General features: G+C 35.0%; 1 protein-coding gene across 1 annotated transcript in view; it reads left to right on the forward strand.

Annotated features, from left to right (window-relative positions):
• VCPIP1 (valosin containing protein interacting protein 1) overlaps nucleotides 1-14,900 on the forward strand; it is a 28,907-nt gene extending 14,007 nt beyond the window's left edge. Inside the window, exon 3 of the mRNA XM_059673001.1 lies at nucleotides 9,442-14,900. Coding sequence (XP_059528984.1) covers nucleotides 9,442-10,310 — 869 coding nt within the window. The 3' untranslated portion in view covers nucleotides 10,311-14,900. The remainder of the gene's footprint in view (nucleotides 1-9,441) is intronic.
• The last annotated feature ends 1,789 nt before the right edge of the window (nucleotides 14,901-16,689 follow it).

Raw genomic sequence — 16,689 nt, forward strand, 5'->3', positions numbered from 1 at the left:
TATGGATGTCCATTTGTTCAAGCACCATTTGTTGAAAAAGCTACACTTTATCCATTGAATTGCTTTGATACCTTTATCACATATTGCCTGGCTGGTGTTGTTCAGTGGTTGAGCATCAACCTATGAACCAGGAAATCACAATTCCATTCCTGGTCAGGGCACATGCCCAGGTTGCAGGCTCGATCTCCAGTGGTCTGCCAATCAATGATTCTCTCTCATCATTGATGTCTCTCTCCCTTCCTCTCTGAAATCAATACAAATACATTTTAAGAAATTGCCCATGAATTATTTCCTTAAGAAGGGTGAATTATGTACAAAATATATGTCAAAAAGGTTATTTGTAAAAAATCATTTGACCACGTACAAATGTATCTATTTCTAGAATCTTCTTAAAAATTCTTTTGGATATTCTAGGTACTTTGCTTATCCATATAAATTTTAGAATCAACTTGTCACTTTCTACAAAATGTCTGCTGGGATTTTTGTTGTTATTGTGTTGAATGTGTAGGTCAAATTGAGGACAATTTTGATAATATCAAATCTTCTGGTTCATGAAAATGTTATATTTCTCCATTTACTTAATCTTCTTTAATTCCTCTTACCAACATTTTGTAATTTTCAGCATATAATTTTGCACATCCTTTGTTCATTTATACCTAAATATGTCATGTTTTGGGATGCTATTGTAAAATATGCTTTTAAATTTTTTTAAATTGAATTTAGAGAGAGAGGAGAGACAGACATCGATTTTTGTTGTTCCACTCATTTATGCATTCATTGGTTAATTCTTGTATGTTCCCTGACCGTGGATCAAACCTGAAACCTTGGCTCATCAGATGATGCTCTAACCAACTGGCCAGGGCAAAATATCCTTTTTAAAAACTTCAGATTTCTTATTGTTCATTGCTAGTGCACAGAAATAAGATTGATTTTTATGCATTGACCTTGTATTCTGTGACCTTGCCAAACTCACATATTAGTTCTAGTAGCTTTTATCAGATATTTTGGGATTGTTTATATCCTTTGCAAATAAAAGGTAGTTTTATTTCTTCGTTTTCAATCCGTATGCCTTTTACTTCTTTTTCTTGCCTTACGGCACTGTGGCTATATGTTCAGTGTTAGGAGTAGTGAGAGTGGACATCCTTGCCTTGTTGCTGACTTTAGGGGAAAGCATTCTGTTCTGTAGGTTTTCAGAAACGTCCTTTATCAGGTTGAGGGTGCATTCCCTTCTATTCCTAGTGTGCTGGAAGTTTATATTGTAAATGGATGCTGAATTTTAGCAGGTCTCTTTTCCTGCATCTATTGAAATGATCTTATGTTTTTTATCTTTAGTGTGTTGATCGGGTTGAATTGCATTGACTCACTATTTTTGTTTGCTTACCTTTTATTAATTTTTATTTTTTTACTTTAAATTAGAGTCAACATTTAGTATCATGTTAGTTTCAAGTGTACAGTATAGTAGTTAAATTTACATAACTTATGAAGTGATCCCCCCAATAAGTCTAGTATCCCCTTGACACCATACATAGTTTTTGCATTATTATTGACTCTATTTTCGATGCTATACTTTACATCTCTGTGACTATTCAAAAACCCAATTAAAAATGGGCTTTAAAAAAATATTGAACCAACTTTGCATGGTGGATTCAGATTGCTCATATTTTCTTGTTTTTGCATGTGTTCATGTTCATGACGGATAATAGCATGTAATTTTCTTGTAATGACTGTATAATCAGGATGGTGTTGGCTTTCATAAAATAGAGTTAGTAAGTGTTCATTTCTCTTCTGTTTCCTGGTAGATTTTGTAATAGTTTTGATATTATTTCCTAAACGTTGGGTAGAATTTATTAGTGAAAACATTTGTGCTTAGAGTTTTCTTTGTTGGATAATTTTCAACTTCAAATTTAATTTCTTAATAGAGGTATCCCTAATAAGGTTATCCCTTTCTTCTTTAGTAAGCTTTGTTAGTTTTGTCTTGGAAGATATCTATCCAAGTTATCAATTTTATTGGCATGATATTGTTTATATTTCCTTGCTGTCCTTTCAATGTCTGGTTAGGTCTGTAGCTCTTTCATTTCTGATATTGTACCTCTCTTGTTTTGTACTTGTCATGTTTTGCTGACTAGTTCTGTTTATAATTTATTTGTTTTATTGATCTTTTCAAAGAAACAGCTTTTGGCTTTATAGGTTTTCTCTATTGTTTTTCTGATTTCAGTTTCATTGATTTCTGCTCTTTATTTTATCCTTCTTTCTGCTTACTTTGTATTTAATTTGCATTCTTCTTTCAAGCTTCTTTAAGTAGAAACTTAGATTATTTATTATAAAGTTTTGTTTTTTAAAACACAATTAAAGCTGTAATTTTAAAGCTATAAATTTAAAGCTATAAATTTTCTCTGACACCCCTCACTTTTGCATTCCTTTTAAGTTTCCCTCTTTCACTTTATTCTACCTTCTGAAATATATTGATACCAGTTAATGATTTTTAAAAAGTATTTTTAAATTAGGATTGATTATGATAATGGGGGAAAGAATATTTTTTTTTTAACAAATGGTAATAGGATAGGTATTATGTCCACATGAAAAATAGGAAGTTTGACCCCTATCTCACACCAAATACAAAAGTAACTCAAACTCTATTAAAACCTGAATATAAGATCCAAAACTAGAAAAATCTCAGAAGACATAGGTATACAACTTTTTGACTTTGTAATAGCAAAACCTTGGATATGACACCAAAAGTATAAGCATCAAAAAAAAAAAGTAGATAAATTACAAGCCAACTTTTGTGTTGCAAAGGACACCACCAAGAAAGTGAAAAGATCCCTGGCTGGTGTGGTTCAGTTGGTTGAGTGTCGTCCCATGCACAAGAGGTCATTTTGACTTTGTAATAGCAAAACCTTGGATATGACACCAAAAGTATAAGCATCAAAAAAAAAAAGTAGATAAATTACAAGCCAACTTTTGTGTTGCAAAGGACACCACCAAGAAAGTGAAAAGATCCCTGGCTGGTGTGGTTCAGTTGGTTGAGTGTCGTCCCATGCACAAGAGGTCAACAGTGACGGTTGATTCCCGGTCTGGGCATCTGCCCAGGTTTCGGGCTTAATCCCCAATAGGGCATGCAGGAGGCAGCTGATCGATGTTTCTCTCATTGATGTTTCTATCTCTTTGTCCTTCTCCCTTCCTCTCTTTGTCAAATCAATAAAAACATATTAAAAAAAATAAGAATGTGAAAAGACAACCCACAGAATAGAAAAACATTTTTGCAAATTATATATCTGATGATAGGTTTATATCTAAAACATAAGGAACTAAAAACCCCAATTAAAAATGGACAAAGGAGCCTTGGCCGTTGTGACTCTGTGGATAGAGCATCGGCCTGTGCACCTAAGGGTCTCAGGTTCAATTCCCAGTCAAGGTCACATACCTGGGTTTTAGGTTTGATCCCTGGCCCCAGTTGGGGCGGGTGCAGGAGGCAACAAGTTGATATGTCTCTCTCACATTGATGTTTCTTTCTCTCTCCCCTCTCTCACCCCTTTCCACGCTCTCTAAAAAGTCAATGGAAAAAAACTATCCTCAGGTGAAGTTAACGACAGCAACAAAAAAATGGACAAAAGATCTGAATAGCCATTTCTCCAAAGAAAATGCTTACAAAGCCAATAAGCACATGAATTGATGCTCAGCATCAGGGAAATGCAAATCAAAACCACAATGAGATAGTATATCACACTCACTAGGATAAGTACCACTAAAATGTCAGATAATAAGAACTGTGGGCAAGGATATAGAAAAGTTGGAACCCTCATACAATGGAATGTAAAACAGTGTAGCCACTTGGGAAAACAGTTTGGCAGTTCCTAAAAAGATATAACATAGACTAACTATACAACACAGCAGTTCCACTCTTAGATGTATACCCAAGAGAAATGAAAACATGTCCACACAAAATCTGTACAGAAATGTTCATAATAGCATTATTCATAACTAGTGACCTGGTGCAAGGAAATTAATTAGAAGGTGGCCAGTGGGACGGGACTGGTGAGACGGGCTGGACACGCCCTGGAGCCAACCTCCTGTGGTCCCTCCCCGGCTGGCTGTACCTGGGGCGGTGCTGTGGCTCGAAGGGCGTCTGCAGAGTAAGCAGGGTCCTTCCGGCAGATGGGGTCCCTCGGCCTGGCCTGTGGGGATTGGGCCAAAACTGGCTCTCTGACATCCGCCGAGGGGTCCCGGAGTGCGAGAGGGTACTCTGCAAAGTTGGTGTCATACAGGGTGTGGAATGCAAATGCAAGTGTGCAGTAAACCATGTGTCCTGACTGGAAAATGAACCAGTGACCTCTTGGTTCCTGGGTCCATGCTCAACTGAGTCATATTGGCCAGGCTTTTTTTTGAGCTGATATATTTTTTAAATGTTACCTGTGGTATTTATCCTTAGTAGGAGATAGTTTAGAGCTCTGGAGTAAAAACATCTGAGGTCAAATTTTCTTTATCACTACTCCCCACATGACTTATAAGTTTTAGTTTCTTTATTTGTAAAGTGGGTATGGTAATCTCAGGGTTATAGTTAAGATCAAATGAGATTGTGCATATGTAACAGTTAGTAAAGGGCCTAGTACCAAATAAATTCTTAGCTAATGTGTGTTGTTGTTATTTAAATTCTAGCTGTTATTTGTGGCATTAAGTCTTGACTATATATAATATCCATTTGAAATGGATCATCAGAAAATTATTTATCTTCCAAAATACAATTTCTTATGATATTTGTGGTAAAATGTTCTCTTTTTAGGACAGATTCATGTGGCAAATCATTAAATTATCCTGCAGTCAAAGAATCAAGCCCTTCTCACTTGCAAACCCATACCCTCCAAAAATTGAAAAAGAACATGCTTCTCTTACTTTGTTAAAATCCACCCTAAGAGACAGATGATATATCTACATCTGAATAGAAATATTGTCCAATATAACTGAACGAGACTATAAATATTCCTATCTTCTATATATATATAAAAGCCTGATATGCAAATTCTCCCCTCGGGAGTTCGACCGGGAGACCAGGAGTTTGATTACTCGCTATGGTGTGTACTGAACACCAGGGGGTGGCGCAGAACAAAGGAAGCCCCTGGCCGGCAGCTGAGGAAGGAAGGCCCTGGTCAGCAGCTGAAAGGCCCCAATAGGCCCTGATGGCCGGCCAAGCCTAGGGACCCTACCCGTGCACGAATTTTTTTTTGTGCACTGGGCCTCTAGTTCTTAATATTTGAAAAGGTATTTTAAAATTAATTGGCTTAAAATGTAGTAAGTTTCCTTGCAGGTGTTTATACAGGGATAAATGCAGGAGATGAATGGCAAATTTAGTTTTAACCCTTGCACAGATATCCTTTAACTTATATTGTTCAGTTTTGCTTGTGTTTGGACTTTATATAATGGAATTATGCTGTATACTTTCTGTGACTTGCTCCTTTTTTCAGATTCATTCATGTTAATGGGTTTAACTATAGTCTATTTTCACTATTGTGTAGTTTTCTATTGTATCATCTATCTATATCTATATATATCTATATATATATATATCTATATATATCTATATATATATATATAAGGCTAAGCAACCGTCCGACCAACTGGTTGGTACTTAATGACACACACTGACAACCGGGGACAGACGTTCAATGCAGGAGCTGTCGAACTGCAGTGACTTGGCAACAGCAGTTCTTGGGTGAAGCACCCTGGAACCAGAGAGGAGGGAGCCAGATTCTGGGGTGCATCACCTGAGAACTGTCCTCTTGCAATCCAGGACCCCTTGAGAGATGTCGGAGAGCTGGTTTCGGCCTGATCTCTGCAGGCCAGACCAAGGGACTCCACCTGTTGGAGGGATCCTACTCACTCTGCAGATGCCCTTCGAGACATGGCGCTGCCCCAGGTGCGGCTGCCCCAGGTGCGGCTGGCTGGGGAGGGACTGCAGAGGTTGGCTCCAGGGCATGTCCCGGCCCGTCTCACCCAGTCCTGCCCTGCTGGCCAACTTCTAATTAATTTATTTTCAATGTGCACGAATCCATGCACCAGGGCACTAGTTTTACTATATTCATCCATTGTTCTGATGCATTTTTGGGTAATTGACAGTTTGAGGATGTAAGGAAGAATGTAGCTATAAATGTTAGTATACATGTCTTTTGGTCTGTATGTGTAATGGAATTGTTATGTGATATAAATGTAATACACCTTGATTCTTAAAATTCAAAGGACTATTTATAAGTTATGCTTAAAAGGGACTACAATACTTAAAATATTTGCATTGATTTTTTTAAATACATATTTTAAGTTTTTAAATAGTGTAAAATGTCTAGAAACTATAGAAGTGGGAAACAGCAGCTGTAATATTAAAATGTTTGTCTCATACACACTTTTTTGAGCATGATTGTAATTACTTAGATTTGTTTCCTGCTATTTTTCTCATCATGTACATTTTAAGGTATATTACGAGGCATCATAGGTTTATTTATATCAATATTAATAGTTGTATATTACTTCCATCAGGTAGACAATAATCATTCTCTTCTTGTTGAAAGCTTATATTGTTTCCAGTGGTGTTTTTTTTTTTTAATATATTTTATTGATTTTTTACAGAGAGGAAGGGAGGGGGATAGAGAGTCAGAAACATCGATGAGAGAGAAACATCGATCAGCTGCCTCCTGCACACCCGCTACTGGGGATGTGCCTGCAACCAAGGTACATGCCCTTGACCAGAATCGAACCCGGGACTTTTCAGTCCCTAGGCCGATGCTCTATCCAGTGAGCCAAACCGGCCAGGGCTGTTTCCAGTGTTTTATTGTAGATAATATTGTGATGAATTGTGTGGGACTCTGATTCTTTCCAGGGATAGCTAAGGGAAAGCCTCACAATAGCAGCCTGGAAACAATTACAAAACCTTTTTTGAGCTTAAAGAGAAATTAACTATTAATTATTTGATTTATATTAGACACTGTGATATGTGCTTTGCATGTTTCCTCACTTAATCCTGAAATAATCAGTGAAATATGAGTAGCATACCCAACATTATTTTATCTGATTGAATTATAATGATCTGCTTGTGTCAGTCTCCTATAAGAGTGACATTTTATTTTTGAATCGTCAGGGTTTATTTTAGTTCCTGGTATATAGTGAGTCTCATTATATGTTATCTATTAAAATGAATGTTTAAAAGCTTTGCCCAGGTAGGTCCCTGACCTTACTTTAAAATTCTCTACTTTGCTGCTGCTGTTTTTTTGAGCCGTGGTTTAAAATCTCTGAGGTAGGGAATTAGTAGATAATAAACTGATTCCAGGGTTGTGCCTAAAAGGTGTTATATAAACCACATTTCTGGTTTTAATTTTTGTGTGTCTATTTTTGCCATTTATCTCTGCCAAAAATGTGCAAAGAGGAAATTCTAGTTGAATTTTTATTGATACTTCACTTATCATTGAAATGAATGTTTATTTGAAATTACTGCATGTTATTTATTCATTTGCATTTTAGTTCCTTTCTCTGGTTATTTGGAATATTCACAATGAGATACATTAGAACCACTCTAGCTTTTATCAGTGGCTTTAAAAAAAAAAAAAAAACTAATCTTAATAACTTATAAAACTGAAGACGACCCGAAAGCCCACAAAACATTCCAGAGTTCACTCATCTGCTCCCTCTCTGAATTTGTATAGTATACTTACTAACAATTTCTTTTTTTAAAAAAAAAAATATTTTTATTGCTTTCAGAGAGCAAAGTAGAGGAAGAGAGAGATAGAAACATCAATGATGAGAATCATTGATTGGCTGCCTCCTGCACGAGAGCCCGCAACCTGGGCATGTGCCCTTGATGGGAATCGAATCTGGGACCCTTCAGTCCGCAGGCCGATGCTCTATCCTCTGAGCAAACTGGCTAGGGCTTAACAATTTCTTTTTAAAAGTAGTTTGCTCTTGCCTTTATATTTTGCCATAAACATACCCATATGTACCATTTATTATTAAAAGTTGTCTACTTCATCTTTCTTTTAACATAGAAAATCTGTGGTTTCATAAAACTTAACCCTTATTTGTGCATACTTGGAGTTTAATTACAGTGACAAATTTAAAATGTAAGAATATTGGATAGTTTAAAACACACATATAATTTTTTTATTCTAAGGCTGCAAAAACTGTAATGTTTTGAAATACCATGTAGTGAGATCAAACTGCTCAATTAGAAAATAAAGAGAAGCCTGCTTTAAAGTCCTGTCCTCTACTGCTGCATAAGTTGACTATCAGAAGTAAATTGCAGTGGCCATTTTGAGGAGCATCCCCAAAATAACACAGGCTTATTTTGGTGGTTCTGACCTACCAGAGAGGAGTAAGAATAGTAACATGAAATACAACTATTTCAAAGAAATTGAATTGAATAAAATCTTTTAAATTTATTGTGACCAGGTGTCAGTTCTTAAAATTATACTGAAGTCACAGTGCATTAATCTTAGCTTTCTTACATGTGCCCCATAAATACTACTTTAACTATGGAATATGTTCTTTTGAAAGTTCATATTTATTTGTGAAAAATATATACCTTTATCATACTGAGAAAACAACTTGTATTCTGGTATTCGGTAATTCAGTAAAATTACTATTTGTAATTCAACACACTGTGCAACATGTTTATGTAACACTTTGCCCTAATGGGTATTTTTGCAAAGTGTATAATTTGAAGCATCAATCAGACCTTCAAACCTCAGAGGGAAGGTAGGGGAGGGTGGGGGTGAGGGGGAGAGATCAACCAAAGGACTTATATGCTAACATATAGGCCTAAACAATGGACATAGACAACAGGGGGATGAAGGCATGAGTGGGGGGATGGGGGATAATGTGGGGATAAGGACACATATGTAATAACTTAATAAAAATTTTTTTTAATTGAATTTTAGTAAATGAAAATATATTTTCTTACTGCTTTACAATAAGCCATTGCTTTACTAACATTATTGCTGTTGTTTTTTTTCTTATTTCTTAGCTGTTTGTTTGAGGCTACTTTCCTAACATTGTGATAGGTTAATTTTATGTATATGGTTTAGAAATATTTGCTTTATGTCTCTCTATACAGATACATAGGTAATATGTGTATATATTTTGCTGAGCCATTTGAGAATTAAAGGTATGATATTTTACTTTTAAATATTCAACAAGTCTCTTTTTAAAACAGGACATTCTCTTATATAAACACAATGCAAAATGATATATTCTTTTAAACATCTCCCCAGGTACTACTTTAAGGTCTATGGTGATATTTCTTTTTTGTAATATTAAATTACATTGATAGTAATTTATTTTCTAATTTTGTTTTGAAAGCTGTAATCTGTAAATTATTGAAAATTTACTATTTCACCTAAAATTGTCCTTACTGTCCTTTTAAAGTAACATTTTAATATGTTAAATATCTTTCCCCTTCTTTAGGTATGGCTGATGGCAAGCATTGTACTTTTCCACATCTACCTGGCAAAACCTTTGTCTATAATGCTTCTGAAGATAGACTGGAGTTGTGTGTGGATGCTGCAGGACATTTTCCCATCGGTCCTGATGTTGAAGACTTAGTTAAAGAGGCTGTAAGTCAGGTTCGAGCAGAGGCTACTACAAGAAGTAGGGAATCAAGTCCCTCACATGGGCTGTTAAAACTAGGTAGTGGCGGTGTAGTGAAAAAGAAATCTGATCAACCTCATAATGTAACTGCCTTTCAGGGAAAAGGGCATTCTCTAGGAACTGCATCCAGTAACCTACAACTTGATCCAAGAGCTAGGGAAACTCCAGTTGTAAGGAAGCATAACACAGGGACAGACTTTAGTAATAGTTCCATTAAAACGGAGCCTTCTATATTCACAGCTACTCCTAGTAACAGTGAGCTTATTCGAATAGCTCCTGGAGTAGTTACAACGAGAGAAGGCAGGCAGCTGGATCCTGAATTGGTTGAGGCCCAGCGAAAAAAATTGCAGGAAATGGTTTCTTCTATTCAGGCTTCAATGGACAAGCACTTTAGGGATCAAAGTACAGAGCAGTCAACATCTGATCTTCCTCAAAGGAAAGGAGAAGTTATGAGTTCTGTGAAGTCTGGGAGTCTTCAGACTGGCTTACCTGAATCTTTTTCTTTAACTGGTGGCACTGAAAATTTGAATACAGAAACAACTGAAAGCTGTGTGGCAGAGGCACTGGGAGCAGCATTTGCCACAAGGTCAAAAGCACAAAAGGGAAATTCCGTGGATGAGCCTGAAGAGATGGATAGTCAAGATGCTGAGATGACAAACACAACTGAGCCAATGGATCACTCTTGATTTAATTAGAGGCTAATAAAGGCAAAATGTTTATTGTGAATATGTAATATTTGTTGGCTGGGCCACATAATTTGATTAGTCATTAAATATCTTGTACGTATATAATTCAAAGATTATATCTTGTTATTCAGTGCATGATAGCAAGTGTGTGATTGGCAATAGCTTTTAATATACTGCTGCCCAGGCTGGCTCTGAATTCCTACAAATTAGTATTAGATCTGCTAAGATGAGTTTTTTCCATATATGTGGTTCCTTGGAAGTTCTTTGTAATTTTAATTTCATGAAAGTCTTAATGTTTCAGACATGAAAATTCTCTTGCTAAACATGTTTGATTTCTAAAAAGGCTAGGACTGGGCGGGAATGATATTTGCTACTGTTGATGTAACCATCCCACATATTTACTAGAGTGTCAAAGATTTATGTACATTTGAAGGTTATCTGAACTAAATTGTATCTTAAAATTCATAAAAAGGATTTTTTAGATATTAGGATCTTGACATTTCTGTGAATGTAAACATTCATAGAGGTAGTATTCTTGGGGAAAATATTTTGAGAATAGAATGTAATGATAAAACATTTTGCTGATTTGAGCAAGATTATGGGGGAAATATCTGTTCTAGAATGATAAAAGTCAATGTGATTCAGTAATGTTGCTGTTTGAGTTAACACAGCCAATAGTGTGCTCTGTTGTGGATAATATGTTACCATTATTTTTTGAATCCTGGCCTAGTCAAGTACCACCAAGTTTGTTTTTTCTTTAATCTTGCAGAAAAGTTGATTGCAAAGTGTAGTAGAAAATGTAAAAATTATTGTAGCAGTAGTTAATCTCTAATTTTCAGAGTTTGTCAGATTCACAGACAATTTATAAATGAGAATTTTTCTTTATGAACGAGTTACATTATTCTACGATTTTGATCAGTGGTATGTAAGCTTATATATGCTAAGTATCTTTAACACCTCCCCTCCCTTTGAACCAAAACTGCTTTGTTTTTTTTCCCCCCGAATCTATAAGGTTTTCTTTATTTGTTGGCTTCACTTGGATTTGGATGTAAATTTTAGTGCATCATACCCTGATCAACTGGGCATTTGTATTCATCAAATCGTTAGTGCCAGTTTTTTCAAGAAGCAGCTTTCATGCTTATTCCTTAAAGACAGAGAATGTTTATCTGGAGATTGGTATTCCACTATTTTATCCTATTTTGCAAACCTATATACTGAAATGTACATTTCAATCCATCTTTTTCTTCTGTTCACTAAAATTAAGTTGAATTAGAATGGATGAAAGACAAAATGTCTGTTAATACAATCTCTTATCTAGAGCAAAGCCTGGCTGTCTCTGTTTACACATGTAACAGATGCAGAATTGTGTATTCATTCTAAGAAAATGTATATCAGGAAGTATAATATCAGGTGTTTAAAAATCTCAACCTGTTGATTCATAACGAATATAGACAGTACTTTAACTTGTGTTTCCAAATAAGAGAGGTTTTGTTTTTCTTTCTATGAAAGTATCTCTGACTGAATCTACTTACTAAATGAGCTAGTCCATTTTGAATAAGGAAAGAATGGAGAATCTAGACATTTGCAGGTGATATCTGAGCAAGATATATATTTGGGTTTTATCACATTTTAAACCGTTTTTCTCCATTTTTCTAAACTTCAAGTGTCTTTCTCTATATCTAAATAGCAGAAAAGTGTAGAATTTTTATATTGTGCACTAGTTTTGCATAAAGAACTGCAGCTGCCAACTAATATCTCCCATTTAGTTAGTATAGGTGACTTCTGTGTATTAAACTAAAAATTACATATATCACTAACCACTATACTTTTGGTCTTTTCAGCCATTGAAACATGCCTCCCCATTTTTAGTTTAAATACAAGAAAACTTTAACAAGCAAAATGTACTGCTTCCAGGTAAATAATATAATAACCTTTTCTTTAACAAATATTTTCTTCACCTGTGGCTTAGTATGTTTAGTTAATAACTGACAAATATATTCTCATAGCATGAAGTAAAAATATCAAATTTTATCTCCCTATTAAATACTTTCATTTATTCAAATTAGAATGTACCTGTGAACATTTCAAAGGGTTTAATCTCTGACAACACATTAATTTCTCTCGCCACAGCAATGCTACTTAGAAGCCAGTTAGGTATAAATATTATAATAGTTTGGGTTCTCCCATGATAAAGAATAAAAGGCTTGATTCTGAGAATGATTATATTTCTTAAAATTATTTTAAAGCTGCTGAAAATTGGGGTAATTAATGGTTTTTGAGAGGTGAGCCCAGGTATCATCTTTACAAAGAAGTTTTAGAACAATTTCTTTAAGTTCTTAAATATCATTGTTTGTCCTTCCATATGGTTGTTATAATAAAATGCAGGACTAAAGAATGATTATTTTTTAGTATTATTTGTGATCACCACAACTTTGAGTCCAAGCTGGAGATCATAAATCAGTTAATATTTTTAGCCCTAGATGTTACATAAACTATAACTAAATTCTGTTTGCAGTGTTTCACTGAAAGTCAAAGTTTTTCCTTCAGTAATTCATTTTATAGTTAATCATACCAAGTTTGAATTGATGACCCAAAGTCCGGGTGGAATTGAAGATAGTATATGTCTAGAATGCTGGTAATGAGACACTGGTTGAAATTGAAGAAAAACAAGACAACTGCCAAATATAAGCTAGAATATAATGAACTCCAAGGGAATGGTTACTCAGGAACTAGTCTAAGGGCAAGCATAAGGTCCATTTTCCCCTCTTTCACTGTGTTTCAGGATAATGACCTGAGAAATTTAGCAAATTTGCTGCATAATTTGATAATTTTCTAGTTTGGTTTTACAATCAAGCCTTCTGCTTGCAATCTGAAATGCATCTGTGATTTCCAGCCACAGGTCCTTATTGCCATTATTTTTGAGTATCTTACTTCATTGGTAATGAGCAGACTTTTGCAAATGTCTCATACCTCAGGGAAGATCACTTGCTAGCAACTCATACTACTAATGACAGGTTTTTGAGAATTGTACTGACATCACGTTAGCTACTACATGCAAAGTTTATAAAAGTATTTTATGTAGTTACTTAGTAATACTGGCTGTTAGTAAATATTTCTCTTAAAAATTTAGACCTCACTAATAACTAGTCTTTAGATATAAAATAAGCTTGTAACTTCTATCATTATGATTTGGTCAATATAATACTATATAATAAAAGGCCAATATGCAAATTGTCCCCTTGGGAGTTCGACTGCTCGCTATGATGTGTGCTGACCACCAGGGAGCGGCACGGAATGAAGGAAGGCCCCGGCTGGCAGCCAGGGGAAGGAAGGCCCCCATCGACCCTAATTGCTGTCCAGGCCTAGGGACTCTACTGTGCACAAATTCCGTGCACCGGGCCTCTAGTGACAATATAAAATATCAGTCTAGATTTGTCTTAATTTTTCAATAGTAATTTTAATTGGCCCATACTTAAAATATGGCAGAGCAGATTTTGAGTTTCAAGGTTCTCAAAACAGAGTTTCCATATTAAGATTTTCATAAAAGCCTTCGCAAAAATCAGGTTAAACTCCACTCATCTTACTATAAACTTAAAATGCCTTTTTATAATAGTAGTGAGGTAAATGCTCTAAGTAAGTTGGATAGACATTACAAGGTTATATAATTTAACAAAATTATACAACCTCAAGGCACTTCACAGTTAATTTAAAAAGTTACTATTTCAAGCCAGAACTATTCACTTGAAAACCTACCATAGTAGAATGTTTACTTAAATAAAATAACAAAGGGGAGCTATCTCACCAATTGTAAGATTTATAGTTAATTGTAAGTTCTGTCATTCTTAATAATTCTTTGAGATGCTAAGTGTTTCAATTCATATTTAATAATACTTAAATCGTGGGAATTTTAACCTTTGTTCCAAAATAGCAGGAATTGTAAAAATTGTGAATTATTGGAGAAAATGCCATTACTTGTATATCTGACATTTAATTTTTTAAATTATGGAGTCTACATCCTTTTGTAGTGTAATATTAATACAATGATTATTCTCTTGTAAAAGAAAGGAAAACTAGTAAAAAAAAAAAAGTTTTAGTTATCTGCTTGTGAGTATCAAGTACTTAGTATTTAAAATTTTAAGGTATTGCATACTTTTCTTTAGAATGCACAAGTCCCTTCCTGAGCCTTTATGCCTGTGGTGGAGCAATAAAAGACTGAAAAGGTTATCAATATTTTCAGGTCTATTTGACTTTAAGAGTTAGTGCCAAGAGCTGGAGAGTCTACTTTTTGGAGGGAAATATTATTTAGTATATGTAAAAAACAGTAGTAATAGTGAGAATATTTGGAAATAATAGCAAGTGCTTTAACTGCTCAATAAAATAGCATAGATGTTACATCATCCCTAAGGCACTGGCTGTTACCCATTATTTTCTGATTTTGTGATTGCTTGTATATATTACATTTGGGTAATAAATAATTGGTAATAGTTTATTATAACTGTATAGTGTTCTACAGCACACCTCACTGTACAGTATTTGTAGTTTTCTTTTATATCAATAAAATAAAATAATACATACTGATTTTCCCCTCAACTTCACAGTAGCTTTTTAAAATTACTTGTTATTCTTTAGTTTCCTGGAATGACACATTATTATTTTTAAACTTTTTATTTATTGATTGATTTTAGAGAGAGGGAGAGAAAAACATCAATTTGTTGTTCCACATATTTATGCATTTATTGATTCTTGTATGTGTCCTGACTGGTGATCAAACCCTCAACCTTGGTGTATTGGGACAACACTCTAACCAACTGAGCTACCTGGCCAGGGCATACCTTAATATTATAATGCATGAAAATGTAGTTCAGTTTTATAAAGGAATTCTTTATAGTAAGAATTAATAAAGTTTTAAAAAAGTTATTTTAAGTGGGTTAACATATAGGGACAGTAATTTCTCCCCAAGTCAGATTTCAATGCAAATGAAACAAATCCAATTAGAAAAGAGGAGCAAAATTTCTTCAGACATATTACATAATTGGGTCATGTAATGCTTACTGTTTTTTTGTGTGTGTGTGTGGGTTTTTTTTTTTTTTGTATTTTTATTGATTTCAGAGAGGAAGGGAGGAGAGAGAGAGAAACATCAATGAGAGAGGCACATCGATCAGCTGCCTGCTGCACATTCCCTACTAAAGATAAGCCTGCAACCTGGGCATGTGCCCTGACTGGGAATCAAATCCCAGGACCTCTTGGTCCATGGGATGATGTTCAATCCACTGAGCATACCAGCCAGGTTTACTGAGTAATTAAAGACAAAGACATGTTCTAATAAAGAAAACTTGGCTTTGTGCTGGTTTTTAAAAAAACTAGTTAGAGATAATGAGGAAATGAAGGGAAATATAGAAAAATAGCACTAAATTACATTTGTATAGTTTAACAATCAACATGACAGATTTTAAGTTTTAGTGTATATGCTTCATACCCATTTTGTTAGAGTAGATTCACTCAGTAGTTAGGGCACAGCCTCGGACATCAGACTGAGAGTCCTGGCACACCACTACTGGGGTTGTGAGGGTTAAATGAGTTAATACAGATTATTAGAACAGTGCCTAACACAGTAAACATTCAAATGTTTGATATTTGTATGTCAAAATAATTCTGTAGTTTACTTATTTAAGTGGGATAAATCCTCATGTGTAGGGCACATGTTATTTAAATTGTTTCATTACGTTAAAACTTTATTTGTGGTACACAATTAATGAACTAAAAATTGGTTGTATGTTTTGATATTTACGGAAGAGCTCTACGACCACATGCAACATTGGAAATCTGGAGAACTGACAGCTGTGCTCTAACGTGTTCTGTGACCAAAGGCAAATCATGGAGCCTTTCAAGGCCTCTATTTCTACTATACATGTGGTTCTACAGTCTTTACCTTCTTGTTCTGCCTGATCATGTCATTGTAGTGTCACTTGCTGACAGCATAGTCCTGATTAAAACAAGTGACATGGGTGTAAGCCCCAAGTAAACTAAACATAAAAAGCTTTGCTTTATGCTTTGGCTACACTTGTTCCAAACTTGGACTGGAGGTCTTGTACATGCAGGCCACTGGTTACATACTATATAATTGAGAACTCTCAAAAACTCCAGTGAATAAAATAAGATAAACATCCTACTTATGACAGTTCGGTATGGATTTTATTTTGATTGGCTTTTTCAAACTCTAGTAATGGCAATGCTGACTCTAATCATTAAAAATGTATATGGAAAGCTTGAAGTAGGTACTTAATTAAAAAAATGTATTGATTTTTTTAGAAAAAGGGCGAGGGACAGAGACAGAAACATCGATCGGCTGCCGCCCACACATCTACTGGGATCGAGTCCA

The sequence above is a fragment of the Myotis daubentonii genome, chromosome 17 (assembly GCF_963259705.1).
Source record: "Myotis daubentonii chromosome 17, mMyoDau2.1, whole genome shotgun sequence".
Classification (NCBI taxonomy): domain Eukaryota; kingdom Metazoa; phylum Chordata; class Mammalia; order Chiroptera; family Vespertilionidae; genus Myotis; species Myotis daubentonii.